Source organism: Kogia breviceps, chromosome 4, assembly GCF_026419965.1.
Source record: "Kogia breviceps isolate mKogBre1 chromosome 4, mKogBre1 haplotype 1, whole genome shotgun sequence".
Lineage (NCBI taxonomy): Eukaryota > Metazoa > Chordata > Mammalia > Artiodactyla > Physeteridae > Kogia > Kogia breviceps.
This window is the reverse complement of record NC_081313.1, coordinates 115,563,427-115,584,285: the sequence shown is the minus strand read 5'-3', so window position 1 is coordinate 115,584,285 and position 20,859 is coordinate 115,563,427. Positions and strand designations below refer to the sequence as shown.

General features: G+C 45.6%; 1 protein-coding gene across 3 annotated transcripts; it reads left to right on the top strand.

Moving 5' to 3' along the window:
* Positions 1–1,659: 1,659 nt before the first annotated feature.
* On the top strand, positions 1,660–19,356 carry GFRA3 (GDNF family receptor alpha 3). 3 transcript variants are annotated; one of them, XM_067031721.1, is made up of 8 exons: positions 1,660–2,235; positions 8,306–8,593; positions 13,678–13,770; positions 15,077–15,389; positions 16,856–16,959; positions 17,126–17,260; positions 17,972–18,124; positions 19,290–19,356. In XM_067031721.1, exons 1-8 carry the CDS (start codon positions 2,163–2,165, stop codon positions 19,346–19,348), a joined length of 1,218 nt encoding a protein of 405 aa, XP_066887822.1. In that variant the 5' UTR covers positions 1,660–2,162; the 3' UTR covers positions 19,349–19,356. The 3 variants fall into 3 exon arrangements, with proteins under 3 accessions (XP_066887822.1, XP_058917288.1, XP_066887821.1); XM_059061305.2 differs by lacking the exon at positions 19,290–19,356 and adding an exon at positions 17,670–17,758 and having other exon boundaries at positions 17,972–18,799; XM_067031720.1 differs by lacking the exon at positions 19,290–19,356 and having other exon boundaries at positions 17,972–18,799.
* Positions 19,357–20,859: the final 1,503 nt, after the last annotated feature.

The window sequence follows — 20,859 nt, the reverse complement described above, 5'->3', positions numbered from 1 at the left end:
TATCTAGCAGGTGTTGGCAAGTCACAGAGGACAATGGTTGGTGGGGAGACAGTGTGCTGGAGGATCTGTCAATATTAGTCTTGGAGTCATATGTATTTGCAGAGGCTTCTGCAACACTCCACTAGCCTTAGTTACCAACCCTTATTAAAGGCCCAGTGATGTCAAGCTCTCCACCGCAGTGCCCAGACAGGAATATGCTCCAAGTATCTCATTTACTCTCAAAAAAGAGGCTGGCCTTTTACAGGTGGAATTGGGTATTGCTTTCAGCCCATTGGCTTGACCTTGTTCCTGCCTTCCTGGTCCATTTTGTGGGGAGAGCACTGAGTAGACCCACTGAGTAGGCACCCCGAGCAAATGCCTTTTCCAAAGTTACCCTCCTACCCCCAACTTGATTCGCCTTGGTTGCTGAAGGAGTGAGCAGAAGTGACACCCCTTGAACACCCCACATCTTTGTTGATTCATAGCACCCTTTCCTAGCATCCCAGCCACCTGAAATTGTTACCTTTTGCCTTGTAAATCCCATTTTGAAACTATTGCCAGAGTGAAGTGGAAAGTGGGGGCTGTCAGCTCCCCAGCCACAGGTTTTCTAATCTTACTGGAGGGAAGGACTTGGGAAAGGTACACAGAGGTAGGGTGGAACTGGGGGGAAACAGGCCCTGTACAAAAGCTGAGTAGCCAGATGTTCACTTTCACAGCTCTCCTGTAAGACTGGCAGGGCAGATATAGATTAAAATGAAGCACAAACTCCATTTAAAGTGCATTACAGCTCAGGAATCAGCTCCCCCTGGGCAGGAGAAGGGAGAAAAGGACACAAGAGGCCACATCAGTCTCCTTCCTTATCTAGGACCACATGTCTCTGTCCTAGTTTTGTGAAGGGTGATTTACACCCTGGCTGGAATGACTCTCTTTCTGGGCTGATTACATCGGCAAATGCCCCCCAGAGGCCACAGCAGGATGGCCATATTCAGAAGCAGCAGCCAATAAATCTCAGAGGTCTATATTGCACTTCTCAGTACCCTCCCTCCTGGCCCTCTGCCAGGTGGGCTGTGGAAGTAGGAGAGGGCTTGGCTGGAGGGTTAGGAGAGGAAACCCTCCAATTCCTTTCATTACCGTCTTCTCTAAGTACTGTTAGTTCTCATTCTTCCAAGTCATTCTGCCTCTGTCTTTATCCTGGGAGCACGTGGAAATCAGCTCAATAAATTAGTCTAATAAATACCCTTATCTTTATATGTAGAAGTCCTGGGATCTCCTAAGTATTTAATCTTGGTAGAGTAGCTTGGTCTCTTAACCATCACCTGAAAATGCTGAGGCTCCTAAATGGTCTCTCTAGCCACCCTTCTCAGTGATCTTTTGTCCAGGGAGATCTCTACAAGGAAGTTTGATCCTTCCATCCTCCCTCATGACACTGAAGGGGCTGAATTTTGGAAGAGTCTAGTCTAGCAAAGGTCTTGGGATCTGGCCTCAGGTTTGTTCCCAGCAAAGCCATTTCACCTGTCTGGGACCCATCTTTGCAGAATCTTGGGGTTAATAACTACAACCGAATCTCACCCTTGAAAAAATTTACGAGGTGAAATGAAATCATAGATATGCAAATTCTAAAAGAAAAAAATATACTTGGAATGCAAGTGCCCTTGTGCGTTTGTTCAAGTTTGTTATTTCATTTGGGTTGGTTGTTCCTTGGTGGTAGAGGGGATTACGGAAAGTAAGACAGGAAGCTCTTTTTTTTTTTTTTTTTTTAATTATCTGGACCCCAGAGATGGCGAGTTTCCATTGACAGCTTCCACACTGTCTTGGGTAGAAGTCCTCCTCTAAACGAAGTTGGCGGCCGACAGCACGTGGGCCGGCTGGTGTGGAGCACTCTTCAGAGCCAAAGACCGGCCGCTCCGGGGCGCGTGCCCTCGCTCGCCCTCACCCCCGCCTTGCCGGTCCAGGAGAAGAGTCAGCGTGGTGCGTCCGTCCACTTCGGAGTTGGAGGGCGGCGCCCGGGACCCTGGTGGGAGCGTGTTGGCGCCGCGCGCGCGAGGCGGAGCGGGAGGCGGTGGTGGGAGGCGCCGGCGAAGGAGCCCCGCTCGCAGAGCTCCAGCGCGAGGGGAGAGCGCACGCCGCGCCTGGTGCAGGCAGAGCGCCGTGGGACTCCGACAGTCGGCGTGCGCACCCCGCCAATGGCGCGCCCCCCGAGCCCACGACCGCTGCCGCCTGCGCTCCTGCTGCTGCTGCTGCTGCTGCTCCGAGCGGGTGAGTGTCGTCTGTGCGTCCGCGGAGTCCACTCTGCCTGGGGCGGGAGCTGAGGTGGTGGTGAGTGGTGGTGGTGACCGTGTAGGTGGGGTCCCGGCACCAGTGCCCAGAGAGGTCTCAGGCCCCACACTGCTGCCTGGTGCGGGGCGTACGTCTGTCCGATCCTGGGGAACTGAAGGAGGAAGCCCAGGGTGTCAGGAAGGGGCTGGGTTCCACGCCTGGTCCAGTGACTGAACTTGTAGGTTGAGTGCCAGCCATGATGACCAGGGCACCCAAGCATCTCTTAGCTCCTCGTTCCCCCTCTTCCCCCTTTTGAAGTGCGTCGGTACAGTCACAGAACAGCCAGCAGCCAGGCCACTACCACCACAGCATCTCTAGGGGGCGGGGAGAGTCAGGAGCAGGACTGCCTTTTGCTCCACATGGGCTTCACCTCTTCCACCCCATGTAAGGACTACAGAAGTGGATACTAGGTACAGGTGAAGCTGGAGAAGTTTTTGTTAGGACTGACTTGTCATTGGGAACTCCCTGGCCGTCCAGCGGTTAGCACTCTGTACTTTCACGGAAAAAACAAACACAACTGACGTCACAAATTAAGGTTGAAAACTGCTTCCCAGAACTTGCCAACATCATTATTTGGTTGTGTGGTTGAGAATATTCCTCACCATCAACAAACCCCCTCTTCACGATATACTTTATTATTATTTTAATTGGAGCAGAAAACTCACTAGTGGGCAAGATGGCCTTTCCGTGCAAGCTGCCCAGCACAGTGCCTTGCCCTGTTATAAATCCACAATAGGTGTTTTGTGGAATACATAGTTAAAGGCCAGGTTTTAGAACTATGCCATTCCCCCAAGGAGCATGCACATGGCCTTTGGGAGTGGGATGGGTGCATGGAATCTCATTGTGGGGCTCCTGTCCAGAGCCTGCCTGGAGGGAATCGTGAGTCAGAGACCACATATCTACACATGACCTCAGTCCTCAAAGTAGGACTGCAGAAGTGCAATCTTGGCTGAGAGACAAATATGGAAGGAAGGAAGGAAAGTACTGGTCTGTCCAGACTGACTTCATTAGTAAATCAGGGCAGCAAGACATCACAGATCTGATTGGACTGCCCAGGAAGTTTCACTAACCCTAACAGTATGGCTGTATGTCAGGATCAGGGGTAAACTTTATTTTATTTATTTATTTATTTATTTATTTTTAACATCTTTATTGGAGTATAATTGCTTTACAATGGTGTGTTAGTTTCTGCTTTACAACAAAGTGAATCAGTTCTACATATGGGGTAAACTTTAAATACCTTCCTCATGACCAATTTAGTGGAAGAAGTTACCACCTGTTAATGATGAAACTTAACATGACCCCCACTTTCTTTTGTTGAGCTGCAATGCCCTTAAATCTACTACTACTCAGACTTGGTGAACTGTCAGCTTAGAAGTGAGAGAGGTTTACTTTTGAAAATTGTTACGACTCAATATTTAGTCCAGTTAAAGCAATGAGACTTGGACCTGCTACGTTTCTTTCAGCAAGCACTTTCTGGGTACCTACCAGAAGTAACATCTTAAACATTCAGCATTTCTCAAACTGTTTAAATCTATGTCCCCTTTTTGATAAAGATAAAAATCTCATGTCTTCCTTAAACAAATTTTGAAATTTCAGAATTTTTTTAATGATACAGATGAACTTACAGAACAGAAACAGACTCATAGACTTAGAGAACAAACTTATGGTTAGCAGGTGGGAAGGGTTGGAGGGAGGAATAGTTAGGGAGTTTGGGATTGACATGTGTACACTGCTATATTTAAAACGGATAACCAACAAGGACCTACTGTGTAGCACAGGGAACTCTGCTCAATATTATTTAACAGCCTAAATAGGAAAAGATTTTGAAAAAGAATAGATATATGTATATGTATAACTGAATCACTTTGCTGTACACCTGAAACTAACACATTGTTAATCAACTATACTCCAATATAAAATAAAAAGTTTAATAAAAAAATTAGTTGAATTAAAAAGTAGTTTTTTTGTTCATCTTCCACATATGAAATTGTCAAATATGCTTTTTTATGTGATTTTTTTAAACATCTTTATTGGAGTAAAATTGCTTTACAATGGTGTGTTAGTTTCTGCTTTATAACAAAGTGAATCAGTTATACATATACATATGTTCCCATATCTCTTTCCTCTTGCATCTCCCTCCCACCCTCTCTATCCCACCCCTCTAGGTGGTCACAAAGCACTGAGCTGATCTCCCTGTGCTATGCAGCTGCTTCCCACTAGCTATTAATTTTACATTTGGTAGTGTATATATGTTCATGCCACTCTCTCACTTTGTACCAGCTTACCCTTCCCTCTCCCCGTATCCTCAAGTCCATTCTCTAGTAGGTCTGTAAATATGCTTTTTTGAACCACACATTCCCTTTGGAAATTCTGGTACACCCCCAAAAGGGGCCCATCCTCTCTCTTCCCCATCCCGTGCATTGAGAAACTCTGGTTTAATCCAACCCCCTTTTAAAAAATCAAAATTAATACCAAAAATCCATTATGAACAAAATACCAAAATTTTAAATTAAAAGAGTAATAATGCCATGCTGAGGCATGTTGGAACCTGAAGCAAAAGCAAAAATCAGTACTACTGATCCTGTCTTTTTTTACACATTTGGATATGGCACCAATTCTCAAACTTTAGGTTACATCATTCTCTCCAGTAAACTTACTAAAATTCAGATTCCCAGGCTTTATCACCAGAGGTTCTGATTTGGTAGTTCATGCTAGGGCTCAGAAATCTGCATTTTAATAAGTAATCTAATTGATTATTATGTGATTGGAAGAGAAGGTTGGACTACCTAAACTCAGAGGCCCCTCCTAATTTGGGGACTCTTTGATTATAAGTAGAGAGAGGGGCCCAGAGAAATTATCAGGGTGGCTCACAAAATGTCTTTGTTATGTGGTCATTATTTAAATATTAGCAGGAGCTTACAAAGAACAAGCCCTGTTCTGGGCACTGGCAACAGAGTAGTGATAAGATAGACATGGAAGTCTAGCTGGGGAGATAATAATAAAAGAAGTAAAAAAATATCAAGTGGTGGTAAGTGCTATGCAGAGAATTGGAACAACAGTGTGTTAGAGTAGCTGGGGGGCTCTTTTACATTGGTTGGTTGGGGATGGCCTTTGTGAGATGACACTGAATGACCGGAAGGGCCCAGCCATGTGAAGATCAGGTGGAAGAGCATTCAAAACAGAAAGAAGGCCAGTGCAGATGGAGGGAAGTGGGAGAGGAAGAGAGAGCTAGGAGGTAAGATTAGAGAGGTGGGCAGGGACCAGGTCTTTACAAGGCTTTGTAAACCAAGGCACATAAACTAGATCTCAACCTAAGTTCAGTGGAAGCTGTTGGAGGGATTTAAGCAGAGAAATGAGATCATCTGATTTACAGTTTTTAAGAGATGATCCCATATAATGCTAATCAGTATTAGAATTATGTTATATTCAGACAATTGATTGCTATACAGCAGTGAAAATAAGCTATTTACAACTATACTTATCAGTGTGAGTGAATTTTAGAAACGTAATATTGAGCAAAAGAAGCCCAAACACCAAAAGCACATGTTGTATGATTGAAGAACAGGCAAAACAAATTGCTAATGTTAGAAATCAGGATATTGTATTATATTTGCTTTGTTGGGAAGATGGTGACTGGCAGGTGGCTTCTGGGGTGCTGGGTAATGTTCTGGCTCTTTACCTGGGGATCTGGTTACACAAGTGTATATAATTTGAAATTAAACTATATTTTTGATTTATGTATTTTTCTATATGTTATACTTTAATTAATTTATTACCAAACATGATATACAAATGGCTAAGAAACACATGAAAATATGCTCAATATCATTAGTTATTAGAGAAATGCAAGTGAAACCACAGTGAGATACTACCTCACACCCACAAGGATGGCTATAAAAACAGCAAAAAACAGAAAACACGAGTTGGCAAGTATGTAGAGAAATTGGAACCACCCTCATGCATTGCTAGTAGGAATGTAAAACGGGGCAGCCACTGTGGAAGACAATTTGGTGGTTCATCAAAAAGTTAAGCATAGAATTACATATGACCCAGCAATTCCACTCCTGCGTATACACCCAAGAGAAATGAATACAGGTATTCAAGCAAATACTTGTACATGATTCTTCACTTAGCACTGTTCACAATAACTAAAAGGTGGAAACAACCCAAATGTACATCAGCTAACGTTTAGGTAAACAAAATATGGTATATCCATACAATGAAATATTATTCATAAGAAAGAATGAAATATTGATATATGCCGCAATGTGGATGAACCTTGAAAACAGCATGTTAGGTGAAAGAAGCTAGATACAAAAGAGTATATATTTTATGGTTCTGTTACATGAAATGCTAGAATAGGTAAATGTGCAGAGACAGAAAGCAGACTAGTGGTTGCCAGAGACTAGGGGAAAGGGAGAATGGAGAGTGACGGTTTAATGGGTATGCGCTTCCTATTAGGGTGATGAAAATGAATTGGAATTAGAAGTGATGGTTGTATAGCATGGTGAATGTACTAAATGCCATTTAACTGTACCCTTTAAGATAATTAATTTTATGTTGCATGAATTTTTTTCTTTCTTTTTTCAAAATAAAGTTTGTACCTTTTGACTACCTTCATCCAGTTCTCCCTCCCCACCCTCTGCCTCTGGTAACTGCAAATCTGATTTCTTTTCCTATGAGTTTGTTTTTGAAGTATAATTGACCTACAGTACTATGTTCCTGGTGTGCAACATAGTGATTTGCTATTTCTATACATTTCAGAATGATAACCAGGCATGAATTTTACCCCAATAAAAATGTTTTTCAACCTAAAAAAATTCTTAAAAAAGATGAATGCAACAACAAAAAGAAAGGTAATTATGTGAAGTGAAGGATGTGTTAATTTTAACACATCTTATTGTTAACACATCTAATCTTATTGTGGTAACATTTTACAATATATACATAAATCATCATGTTGTATACCTAAAGCTTAAACAATGTTGTATGTCAATTATATCTCCATAAAGCTGGAAAACAAAAAAAGATGGCTGAATAGTATGGTAGAATGAATTTGGAAGGTGGAATCACTGAGACCAATAAGGACTCTCAACTAGTTCAGACGAGAGTTGATGGTGGCTTGAGCGAAGGAGGTGGTGATAGATGTGGAGAGAAGTGGACAGATTCCAGATATGTCATGGAGTTGACAGGACTTATTGGATTGAACATAGAATGTGAAGGAAATAGAAAAATTCAGAATGACTCCTAGATGTTCTGCCTTGAAAAACTGGGGGATGATGGCGTGCTATTACCACTTGATAGGGACCCTAAGTCCTAGGATGCAGGGCCTTTCTCCAGAGCTGAACTATAACCAACCTTGATATTCCTGAGTGAGTGACATAATCTGTAAAAGCCCCCAACCCCAGCCCCAACCAGTTCCCACTGTAAGGTATTTTTAAGTGGCTTTTTTATTTTTTTGCCACGCTGTGCGGCTTGTAGGATTTTCATTCCCTGACCACGGATCGAACCTGGGCCCTGGCAGTGAAAGTGCCGAGTCCTAACCTCTGGACCACCAGAGAATTCCCCTTAAGTGACTTTTATTGGAAGACTCAGAGTTGTTGCTAACTGTCATTTAGCACTCCCATGCACATTCTCAACTCTCTGGTTATGATGCTAGCCCTGTCCATGGCATAGCTCTGCTCAGGGCCCTCTTCCCAGTGCCTGGCTGGGCCATCAGGCTCAGCTTCAAATAATGTCCCCCTCTCCCTCCCAGGAGGCTGAGCAGCTTGTCTTCATCAAACCCCCACCTCTTCTTGAGCCTGATCTCTTCTGTCCAGATTGTGACAGCTGCAGACCCTCTACTCCTATTGGACTTCTTTCACCCCGCTAAAGGCCTTTGTGCCACCTCAAGACTTTCCTGCTAAAGATTTCATCCAGAATCCCCCCACTCTACCTTATGACTAGGTTCTCCCAGACAGCTACTCTGACCTTATGTGAGCTTCACTTGGTCTCTCTCCCTCCATAGGGGACCACCTCCCCACAGAAGGCCGGCTCATGAACAGCTGTATCCAGGCCAGGAGGAAGTGCCAGGACGATCCCACTTGCAATGCTACCTACCACTACCTGAATTCCTGTGCCTCTAGTATAAGCACCTCATCACCTGCAGAGGAGCCTTCGGTCCCTGAGGACTGCATGGAGGCAGCACAGCAACTCAGGAATAGCTCTCTGATGAGCTGCACATGCCATCGGCGCATGAAGAACCAAGCTACCTGCCTGGACATCTACTGGACCGTTCACCCTGCCCGTAGCCTTGGTGAGGACCCCATCCTAGAGTGGGCTAAGCTAAGGAAGATGGCTCTTGGGAGTTGTTTTTTAATCCTGATGGATATGGGCCACATGGTAGATTCTGACAGGGATGATAATGAAGCTCTGCATTTGACGTCAGTAAGAAATGGAAGGAGGAATTGACAGTATGCTTTTGGGCCCCACAGTACTGCCCTCCCTTCTCACTACTTCCCCCCTTTTTTTAATCTGGAAACATGTAACTGCCTCTTGGAAGGTCTCTGAACCAGGCTAAGGCCCAACATGGGGAGCTCCTGGAACACATGGATATGGAGAGGAAATGGAGGGAAATGGTCTTAACTCATAAACAGGCTGCAAATACAACATAATCCATAGGTTCAGAGAGATTGGGAGGCAGTGTCCTGGTCCAGCCTTTAACAGAGAGGATATTCATTAACCAGACAAGAGATGGTAAAAGACGGAAGGCACTGGAAGAGCCAAAGAGAGGAGCTTCCTCTGACTCTGGAGATCCCTTTCTGTATCAGTCAGCTTTTACTAGACTATGCTGCAGTAACACAACAGGGTCTTATAAAACAAGGGTTAAATTCTTGCTCATGTTCTGTCTTGGCTGTGTCATGTGTCCTCTTCATTCTGGGATCCAGTACAGCCTCTACCTGGGATGGTCCCTTCTCATGGTAGAGGGAAATGAGCAATGGCAGAACCATTTGATGCCTTTAAAAGCTTCTGCTCAGATGTTACATAAAATACTTCTGCTCACATTCCACTGACAAAGCAAATCACATGGTCAAACCTGACATCAGTGGGAAGGGGAAGTATACTCCTCCCACAGGGCACACTGAAAATCACATGGCATTAAATGAGGATGTATAGTCTTACAGGGAGGACAAAAATAATTGTAAACAATAATGCAATCTACCATAGTCCACCAGTTGGTCAAAACATTCATTTCCCTCCCTTTCACAAGCAAAATATACCTACTCACTTTCTAAGGATTCCATCTAAGCAGGACATCAGGCTCCAAGTCTAGGATCTTGTGATAATTTCTATATCAGGTCTGGATGTGGTTTCTCTTAATCTAGAAACCTATGCACTAAAATGTCATCTACTGGGCTTCCCTGGTGGCGCAGTGGTTGAGAGTCCGCCTGCCGATGCAGGGGTCACGGGTTCGTGCCCTGGTCCGGGAAGATCCCACATGCCGCGGAGCGACTAAGCCCGTGAGCCATGGCCGCTGGGCCTGCGCGTCCGGAGCCTGTGCTCCGCAACGGGAGAGGCCACAGCAGTGAGAGGCCCGCATACCGCAAAAAAAAAAAAAAAAAAAAAAAAAGTCATCTGCTTCCCATCTATACTCAATATATAGTAATGGAATGGGGACAGGCGAAGCACAACAGACTCTCTCAGGTAGAAAGAGGAGTAATGGGAAGCACACAGCAGACGTTGATTCATAGCAGTTCTGAAGTCGTGCCACACAATTGTTGCAAGGGCCGTCTTCCCTGGGAGTAGGGATTGCTCTTTAATAAGGCCCTGCTTTTTTTTTTTTTTTTTTGCAAGAGCAACAAAAGTATAAAATCTTTATTTTTTTATTTTTTATTTTTTAACATCTTTATTTGAGTATAACTGTTTTACAATAGTGTGTTAGTTTCTCCTTTACAACAAAGTGAATCAGTTATACTTATACATATGTTCCCATATCGCTTCCCTCTTGCGTCACCCTCCCTCCCACCCTCCCTATCCCACCCCTCTAGGTGAGGCCCTGCTTTTGTTCATTGGGGAGCAAAAGCCCAGGAGTTTCCCAGCCCCCTGGGAGGTCCTTCATTTTCCATTATTTTCTTGGGCTACATATGGAAAGGGCATTGGAGACTATGACCTCCTTAGGGACTGAGTAGCATTCTCCACTTGCTTCCTACCTGAGGAATGTTGGAGCATCTTAAGTCTCAAATGGTTAGAGTCTCTTTTAATCCAGGCTGGTGGCTCTTAGCAGTACAACTCTCTCAAAACATAATTTCATTTTATGTCTGATTTCTGCCACCTCATGTGCCAGTAGCCTTTCCTATAATCCCTTTCAAGACATACATCTCTTTTGAGACCTAATTAGAGGTAACTTGCCCTTATCAAGCTTCTGTGGGAGAGCCACTATCTTAGTCTTTTTTCCCTGAGAACATTTGTCCAACAGGCAGGATTTATCGGATACTGTCTTAATCAGTGAGAGATCTCCACAAAGGGCATGATAGCCACAAACTTGAATTGGTCTTTGGCCCAAGGCTGAGTTGTAATTGACCTTATTACTCAATGCATTTTTCAATTTTACCTTTTACCATTTGAATATGAGAAGGAGTTGCATTTCTTAATTTTGCAGGTCCTAGAATTTCTGTATTCTTTCTTTTCTGTTTCCTATCTGTGTGTAAACTGGTCAGTTCTCTGAGCTTATATCTTTCTCGTAGTACCATGCCAAGTGTGGCTAATCAGCAATCAAGACATATTAGTAATCTTCAGCTTCTCAGCTTCTTCCCCTTAAAGCACAAGCTGACTCAGTACATCATCCTCCTTCCAAGTTATTGAAGGCAACTATTTTACCAAATGCTTTGCCACTGCATAATGAGGCTGCCATCTTCCCAGCCCCCAGTAACAGCTTATTCACCACCCACTACCTAGTCCCCAAACCAATACCATTTATTTTAGATATTTTTGTTACTTCAGCACTCCATTTCTAGATACCAATTACATTTTTTAACATCCTTATTGAAGTATAATTGCTTTACAATGTTATGTTAATTTCTGCTGTATAACAAAGTGAATCAGCTATATGTATACATATATCCCCATATCCCCTCCCTCTTGCGTCTCCCTCCCACCCTCCCTGTCCCAACCCTCTAGGTGGTCACAAAGCACCAAGCTGATCCCCCTGTGCTATGCAGCTGCTTCCCACTAGCTATCTATTTTACATTTGGTAGTGTATATATGTCGATGCTACTCTCTCACTGCATCACAGATTACCCTTCCTCCTCCCCGTGTCCTCAAGTCCACTCTCTATGTCTGCATCTTTATTGCTGTCCTGCCCCTAGGTGCATCAGAACCATTTTATTTTTTTAGATTCCATTATATGACCAATTACATTTTTAATAAGAATTTGCTAAATTATGCAACCAACCCCAAATCTCTGGCTTTCACCAACAAAAATATATCTTTTGTTCATGTTACACATCTGTTGTGGGCTTCCATGAGTTGGCTTTGGAGGACAATTTTGTTATTTATTTATTTATTTATGGTTGCATTGGGTCTTCGTTGCAGTGCGCGGGCTTCTCATTGCGCTGGCTTCTCTTGTTGCGGAACACGGGCTCTAGGCATGCGGGCTTCAGTGGTTGTGGCTCGCGGGCTCTAGAGCTCAGGCTCAGTAGTTGTGGCGCAGGGCTTAGTTGCTCCATGGCACATGGGACCTTCCCGGACCAGGGGTCTAACCCGTATCCCCTGCATTGGCAGGAGAATTCTTAACCATTGCACCACCAGGGAAGTCCCATGAGTTGGCTTTGGCTTTGCTCCACTTGTCTTCTTCATTTGAGGATTCAGGATGGTAGATGGAAAAGAGCCAAGCGGGACCACATGATAGTTCTTGAAACTTAGAGGTGATTGTGCCTCTTTAGCTCACAATCCACAAGCCAAAGCAAGTCACATGGCCAAGCCTTACAGTAGCGTGGGAAAGTACAGTCCTCTTATAGGGGACCTAAAAGTCACAAGGCAACAGGTGAGGTTGTATAATCCTCCCACAGCAAGCAATTGGAAACAAACTCTCCTTGTTGCCTGATTTCCACTCCTCATCCTAATCACTTCTCTTTTAGAACTTCCACTGAGACTTCTCCCTGAATCCTCTTGTCTCCCCCTCTTTTCACTTGGGAGCTCCCAGGTCTTCCCAAGCATCCAAACCATCCTTTCCTGTTTGCTTGATATCATCTATATCCCTTCCCGCCTAAAGACATATTCACAAAGGCCTATTGGGTGACATCCCTGCAAGCTCACCTCTGTCTTCAACATTTTTTTTTTTTTTTTTTTTTTTTTTTTTTTTTTTTTTTGCGGTATGCGGGCCTCTCACTGCTGTGGCCTCTCCCGTTGCGTGGCCTCTCCCGTTGCGGAGCACAGGCTCCGGACGCGCAGGCTCAGCAGCCATAGCTCACGGGCTTAGTTGCTCCGCGGCATGTGGGATCTTCCCGGACCAGGGCACGAACCCGTGTCCCCTGCATCGGCAGGCGGATTCTCAACCACTGCGCCACCAGGGAAGCCCCGTCTTCAACATTTATTGAGCACCTACCATGTGTATGAGCTATGCAGTGATCTTGTTTTTTTAATTGGAGTATAGTTGGTTAACAATGTTGTGTATGCAGTGATTTTATAAGACCTAGTGATTTTATAAGGTCTTAAGGAGTCCACAGCCCCATGGGGTGTTTGAAAGAGATGTGTTTCCTTTCAGATCATTTCTCTCCCTTCTCTGCCTTTCTCAGTCAGGTTCAGTTCCAGAACTAGTCTCATTTGCATCACCTCAGCATGCAATGCATCTCCATAGCCAAGTGGTCAGGCCTGGAACAGAGTCCACCACTGCCCCTTCTCCAATAGCAAGAGAAAACAAGACAGAGTCCCCTTGCCTGCTTATGTGCCCTCAGACGATACTTGCAGTAGTTAGGAGCAGAGACTCTGAAGTCAGGTAATCCAGGTTTCAAATCCTGGCTCCATTTACTAGCTTTTGTGAACTTGAGCAAGTGAATTAACCTCTCTTATCCTCAGTTTCCTTTTACCTACCCAAAGACTTCTATGAAGACTAAGTGAAATTGTATGTATATATATATATATATTTTTTTCCACTTGCATCATAGTGCCCAGTACACAGTGCGCTCAACAAACAGTAGCTTTATTATTCTTATCATTAAGCCCAGTTTATTTGTCAAGCCTAGCCTATACCTTTATGGCCCTGTTCTTTTTCTCTCCTCTGCCCAGTATGCAGCTATTTAGGTAGAGACTGTGCCTTTTCTTTTTCTCCAGCAGCCTCAACCCCTCCTGCTCCCACCCCCAGCCCCATCCTCAGGATTCTGGTGCTCCCCACCTTGTCTCTAGGTGACTATGAGCTGGATGCCTCTCCCTATGAAAACACAGTGACCAGAAAACCCTGGAAAATGAATCTCAGCAAACTGAACATGCTCAAACCAGGTGTGGAAGGCAAGCTGGGGCTGGCGTATGGGAGGGCCTGGACCCTGAGGGAAGGGTGGCTGGTGGGGAACACAAGCTGGGAGAATGAAGGGGGAGAGTTCTAGCCTTCCAGGTAACTAAAGTAGCACTCTCAGGGTGAGAGTCTGGGCTATGCCGCATGATCTAGTCTCACGAGTCAACACACAGCAATAGTTATTAGGGAGATATTCCAAGAGAGCCCATTAGAGCTCCCTGGTTCCAAAAGGTGGATCTCTACAAAGGGTTTGGTGGGAGTGGCAGCAGTCCCAGAAAAAAATGTGCTGAAATGGAGTATTTACCCTAATTCAAGGCAGCCAGGAAAGTAGCTTTTCGTCCCTGAAGACTAGGAAAGTGCTTGTTTTCAACCATTCTAATGGGGTGGGCGAGGTGTTGGGCAGGGAAAATGGTGAGAGAGAGCGTGACTCCTCAGGGGTGACTCAGGGTGGGGAGCCATCTGTCTGGCAAGGACTATGATGCATGTTTTTCAGGAAAGTGAAGCTGTTGTATTAATTGGAAAGGAACACACACATGCACTCTCTTTTTGAGAAAGATGTGAGCTTTGTTGTACAGTCAGTACTGTGTATTAGAATTTTGAGAGAAAAGCATAGAGATTTATGTATTACAAACTAGGTTACAGGGAATCTGGGAATAACCTACTCCAGTTACTCCATTGTTCTGACTGCTGGAATATTCTGTTAATAGAAATATCACCATAATTTCCCAAGACTCAAGAGTATGGGGGGTTTTATGTATGCATCAATCAATGAAAGATGGGCAGAATAGACAGATGCAGAACCAAAATCCTAAATAGAATTTGGTTGCATCTGCTGTGGACAATCCAGAAAGTACTTTTCTGTGCTAGGAGGATTGCAGGATCCTAGTTCCCCTACCAGGGATGCAACCCCTCAGAAGTGAAAGTGGGGAGCCCTAACCACTGGACTGCCAGGGAATTCCCCAGAAAGTACTTTAGAATGTTGTAGGGCCTCTTGGTTACAATTTCCACCATGGGATCTCACACATTGCATAGGATTGAGGAAAAGGTTTGGTTAGAGGTATATGGATTTTTTTTTTAAAACCTAGGCAAGCAGAGGAGCAGGATGGGAGAGGCTCACGAATACCTGATACTGTTTGTGGGTAGAGGGAAAGGCCTTATTCGGGGCAGTCCTCCTTGACAGGAGTGCCTTCCCACTACCGTCCTTGTGAAATCAGAGGGTTGCCGGGGTTCCTGGGGAGGCTGGGCTGCACCTCTGCAGAGAGGACTAATGACTTGGTGCCCCTCTCCCCCCAGACTCGGACCTCTGCCTCAAGTTCGCCATGCTGTGCACTCTTAATGACAAGTGTGACCGGCTGCGCAAGGCGTACGGGGAGGCGTGCTCCGGGTCCCGCTGCCAGCGCCACGCTTGCCAAAGGCAGCTGCGCTCCTTCTTCGAGAAGGCGTCGGAGCCCCACGCTCAGGGCCTGCTGCTGTGCCCGTGCGCGCCCACAGACCAGGGTTGCGGGCAGCGCCGGCGCAACACCATCGCCCCCAGCTGCTCACTGCCATCGGAGGCCCCCAACTGCCTGAAGTTGTGGCACATATGCGTGTCCGACCCGCTGTGCAGGTGCCGGGTGCTGGGTGCGGGCGGACGGGGTGGACACCACTCCTTCGGCGCCTCCTTCCTGGGCAGGGCTGGGTCTGAACCACTCTCCCCTCCCCACCCCCCCGCAAGGCACCGTGAACAGACTTTACCATGTAGCTACCCTGGATACTTTCTGAAACTCTTTTATTAAAAAAATATATAATAAAATAAAATTATATAGAGATGTAAAAACTTTAGGAAATATAAAACTGTGTTAAAATATCACTCAAAACCTGTCTCCTGGAGGTAATCTACCATAATTTGGGGAGCATTTCCTTCCAGTCTTTTTTCTCTCCAGGTAAACAAAATCAGACACCAACCTTGTTTTGCAACCTGGTTCTACCACTTACTTCTCTGTAACCTTGGGCAAGTTACGTTACCTCTCTGAGTCCCACTTCCTCTTCTGTAAGATATTACATGGAGCTCTCAAAAATCATAATACTAACACTTACTGAGTGCTTACTTACTATGGGCTAAATACTATTTTAAGTACTTAACATCTATTAATTTATCTAAGCTTCACAAGAACCCTATAAGATAGTTGCTATTATTACTATTTTTTTTATTATCCTCAGTTTACAAATGAAGAAACCACAGCAGAGAAAGGTTAAATAACTTGCTCAAATTCACCTAGGTAGTAAGTCAGGTTTGTTAATGAAGTTTGGATTTCCTTCATAGGAAGTCTAGCCTAGAGCCTGTGCTCCTAAAGGCTCTGTTATGCTGCCTGTTATTATGCTGGGAGCTATGGGTTGGCCAAAAAGTTCGTTCGGGTTTTTCCATTAAAAACCCAAACGAACTTTTTGGCCAACCTAATATTACTATTACTGTTACATAACAAGTGCTGGGCTAGATGACTAAGATACTGTCCCTTCCTTCAAGGCGTTTGCAACTGAGTGGGGATGACAGATAAGTAAACCACCAATCTAACACAAGGCAAAATGTAAGGGAAAGTGCACAAATGTACGCACAAAAATATACTCATAATTCCATACCCTGAAGATAACCAGCTTTACCTATTGTAGGATGAGTGCTAAAAATAATAATATCTAACATTTACTGAACACTCACTGTATACCAGGCACTGTGTTAAATGCTATACATGTATTCTCTTACTTCATCCTCACAAAAATCCACAAGGTAGTGTTATTTTCATCTCTACTGTCAAGGAAATTGAGGCTAAAGAAACTGCCCGAGATCTCATAATTAGGGATTGTGGAGCCCAAATTCAAAGTGATATGCTGTGGAGGCTGGGGTGATGGTGCATTTAATTGTGACAGGAGCAGGCTTCACTGAGGAGGAAGCCATGGGCCAGGCTCTGAAAAAGGCAGAGGTGGATTTGGCATGAAGATGGGCATCTCAACTAAAGGGGCAGCAAGGTGACACTGTGGCAAGGTGAAGGCTGCAGGCCAGACCATCAACTGGGACTCTTAAAATTTCTCTTCTTCCAGATCACGCCTGGCGGATTTTCAGACCCACTGCCATCCCATGGACATCCTAGGGACCTGTGTAACAGAGCAGTCCAAATGTCTGCGAGCATACATGGGGCTGATTGGTGAGGCTGGGGGGCATGTTTAGGAAGCCTACAGGTTGGCCAGCCTGGGGGGGTGAAAGTGCTCTGGGGACTGAACCCCCATGGAGTGGTCCTGAGACAGGTTGGAGAGGATGGGAGCTGAAGGTAGGGTTGGCTTAGGCACTGACAATCCTCTTTTCACCCATAGGGACTGCCATGACTCCCAACTTTGTCAGCAATGTCAATGCCAGTGTTGCCTTAAGCTGCACCTGCCGAGGCAGTGGCAACCTGCAGGAGGAGTGTGAGCGGCTGGAAGAGTCCTTCTCCCGAAACCCCTGCCTCAGTGAGTGCTCTCCACCTGCTCCCAGCCCCCATGGCTGGCTCAGCTTTACCCAGGGAGAGGGAAAGTGTCAGCTCTGTGGTCCACTGGTTCCATCCATCTCCTGCAGGCAGAGCAGCCCTCTTCTCAGCATAGGCTTACATCTCCCCAACCTGGGCCTTTCTGCCTTCTCCCATTCTATGAGTGACCCACCCCCATCCCCAGCCAAGCTGCCTCTTCACTTGCCTGGGCCCTAAGGACACTCTTCAACTCAAGGAATAGCAAGCAGAATGAGATAATATCCCATTCCCAGCTGCCATCCACCCACCCTTGTATATCCCAGGGTCCCTGAGACATTCCCTTTCCTTCTTTGGGAGCCTGAGAGATCTCCAACATCTGCCTGCTTTCAGTCTTCCTTATCTCCTCTCCTCAGTGGAGGCCATTGCAGCTAAGATGCGTTTTCACAGCCAACTCTTCTCCCAGGATTGGACAGCCTCTACCTTTTCCATGATGGAACGCCAGGTAGGGCCTCCTCTGTTACACCCCTCCTACCTTTACTGGACCAGCTGGGGGAAACCCAGACAAGGCAGGCAAGAGATTGGATGGGGGGGTGAACTCCTTGTGGTCGTGAATACTTTAGACCTCTAGCGGACACCTCAGGGGAGGAGGACAGGGCTTGACTGAGGCTAAGGTGGTGAAAAGGGTGGAGCTGATTCCATTTTATTTTTTCCACAGAACAAAAACCCTGCTCTGAGGCCACAGCCCTGGGTGCCCTCTCTTTTATCCTGTACACTTACCTTGATTCTGCTCCTGAGCCTCTGGTAGCTGGACTTCCCTGGGAGCCCTCTTCCCCTCTACCACTCCCAGCTGACCTGCAGCCTGCAAGGGGTGAGGAAAGGACAGCATCGGGAAGGAGGTTTGGTACACAACATGGCAACCCTGACGTCACCCCACACCTCCAGTCGACGCCAGATTAGGCCACAGTAGAAGCTGACTAGCCTAGTTCTCATTCCCTTCACTTCTTTTTTTGTTTTGTTTTGTTGTTGTTTTTGTTTTTGGCCATGACGCTTGGCTTTTGGGATCTTAGTTCCCCGACCAGGGACTGAACTGGGCCCTTGGCAGTGAAAGCTCAGAGTCCTAACTACTGGACCGCCAGGGTCATTCCCTTTATTTCTGACTCAGGCTGCCCCTCCTTAGGACTTTAGCCATATCTTCTGGTGATGTCCGCCTCTACCAGGCTGTCTCCTTACCCCTTTCTTCTGCCCACCAGCATCACCCAGATTCTAACAAATCAGTCTCGCTCTCTTGCATTCTCCAGGTAGGCAGGGCTGGGTGTTCTGAAGCAACCTAGAAAGACATTCCTCATGGTGAGGAAAGCTGGAGCAAGACTCTTGGCCCCTTGTCTCCTCCTCTGAATGGGAGATGGGAACCTACTGCCTGCCCAGGGATCCTATAGAACATTTGAGCATCAGGAGCTGGAGCATATGGGCCTTGCTTTCTTCCTGCTACTGTCCCAAAGTCCCCTTAACCTCTTGGATCATGATTAAACATTTTAACTTAAAACTTTGCTCTTTTCCCATTGTCTCATATTGTGAATTTATATAGAACTAGGGGTGTTAACAGACACAAGAGCACAGGCCAGGTGATCTAGGAGACACAGCAACCCTGCCACCAGATGCTATGTGACCCCCCCAGGCAAGACTCTCAGCCTCTCTGTGTACTTGACATGGAGTTGGAAGAAAAATAACTTATGTGAGGCTGTGGACTGGGTACCTGTTCCAGCTCCAGCCATTTTGGGCATGCTGCCTGGGATCTGCCACAGCAGCTGAGGGGGGAGGGTCCATAGTCAACCACAGCATTTGAGCACCTGCTTGTGTTATCGGTCTGCTCCATACCATAATGGGGGCCGGAGGAAAGGAGAGACTGGTCCTTGAACTCATGTGCAATCCAGTTGGGATAAGGAAACAACTACCCATGCAAAGTAGTTGGGAAAATATATTTATAGGGCCGTGGAAATTTGTCTGTTAATTCATTCACTCACTCTTTCCAACAGCATCTGATGAGTGCTGGCTCTCCAAGACACTGTGCTGGGTGTGGGAGATTCCAAGGTAATCCTATTTGCACATCCTATTTTCAATCCTTTTACACGTCAGAGCTGGGAAACTGACAAGACAGTCAATAAGAACAGTGCAGTGTGATGAGTACTGTACAATAATTGTAATAATAACCCTCATTTACTGAGCCCCTACTGTGTGCAAATACATTCATAATTCATTTAATTCTTCACTAGCTATGTGACCTTGGGCTTAACCTCTTTGGGGCTCACTGTCTACATCTGTAACATGAAAAGGTGTAGCACCTACCTCACAAGGAATGAGATAATCCATGTGAAAGCATTGTGCCTGATAAATAGAACTCAAAAAAGTTAGCAGTTACAGCATGTGGTTTTTGTAGAGAATTTGGACAATACAGATAGTTATAAAGAAGAAAATCAAAATCTTTAAAATCCCATTCTCAAACTTCCAAACTACTCCCTGTACATCTGTGTACATGAGAAACTATGGGTATGTATAAATTTTATATAAGTGAGGTCAGAGACTGCTTATCAAAGTGTAAGTCACAGACACTTTTCAACATACATGAGTAGAGCTCAGAATACATCGTCCTTTTTATCAGCTGCATAACATGGACTTGTATGAATGCATATTCCTATATACATAGTTTATTTAACCAGTTCTGTATTGATGGGTATTTGGTTATCTTCCTATTTTTCTCTGAGCCAAGTTTTAAGGCAGTGAGGAGGTGGCTGGGGGTAGGATGTGCCAAAGAGCTGCCCGAGTGGTGGGTGGAGTAGGGAAAGCACCCCCTAAACATTCGTGTATCCACATACCCCACCCTGCCCCAGGAAGTGCCCAGCCAACCTGCTGTCCTGCAAACTTCAGTGCGGCACTGGGTGGACCTTCCCCTTCCTCCCCTCCCAGGAAGATCTCTGAACCATCAAGGCCTATCCATTTGCTTTGGCTCCATTATCCTGGGGCTGGGGGAGTGAATGGTACAGTCATTCCAGGCTAAGTGCTTGAATTAGACTAATAGGTCATCTGTGCTTTTCTCTGAAGAAGGTACAAATTCCTGGTAAACAACCAGACCACTCTCCCAGCCTAGGGCCCAGAGCCAAGACTTGGGGTGGGGGCACACAGTGGCTGGACTGAAGCTTTTAATGGTATCCTGGCTGGACGGGATGGTTAATGCCATTAGACTAGTTTCTGGGTAATGAGGTGGGAAGGGCTGCTGGCAGCAGTGATAAGCAGAGAGCTCTGAATTACAGGTCTCTGCATGGCCGGGGTGGAGCAGACTGTCTTTTAAAAAACTATCTTCCAATTCACCCGTTCAATCATGTATTCATTCAACAAACCTTAGCAATGCTCTGTTCCAGGCTGTATTTTTCAAGGTCTGTCCCTGCACATTCATGAGCTACCATTTTGGTGAAGGGGCAGCCCAGGACTTTGGCAACTAGACCTCAGCTTTAGGCACTTGGGACTTTTCAGTTATCCTGGTTGATTTTAACACTCAGCTGTTTGACCTTGGCAAATATTCTTTATCCCTCTGAGCCACTATTCCCTCAT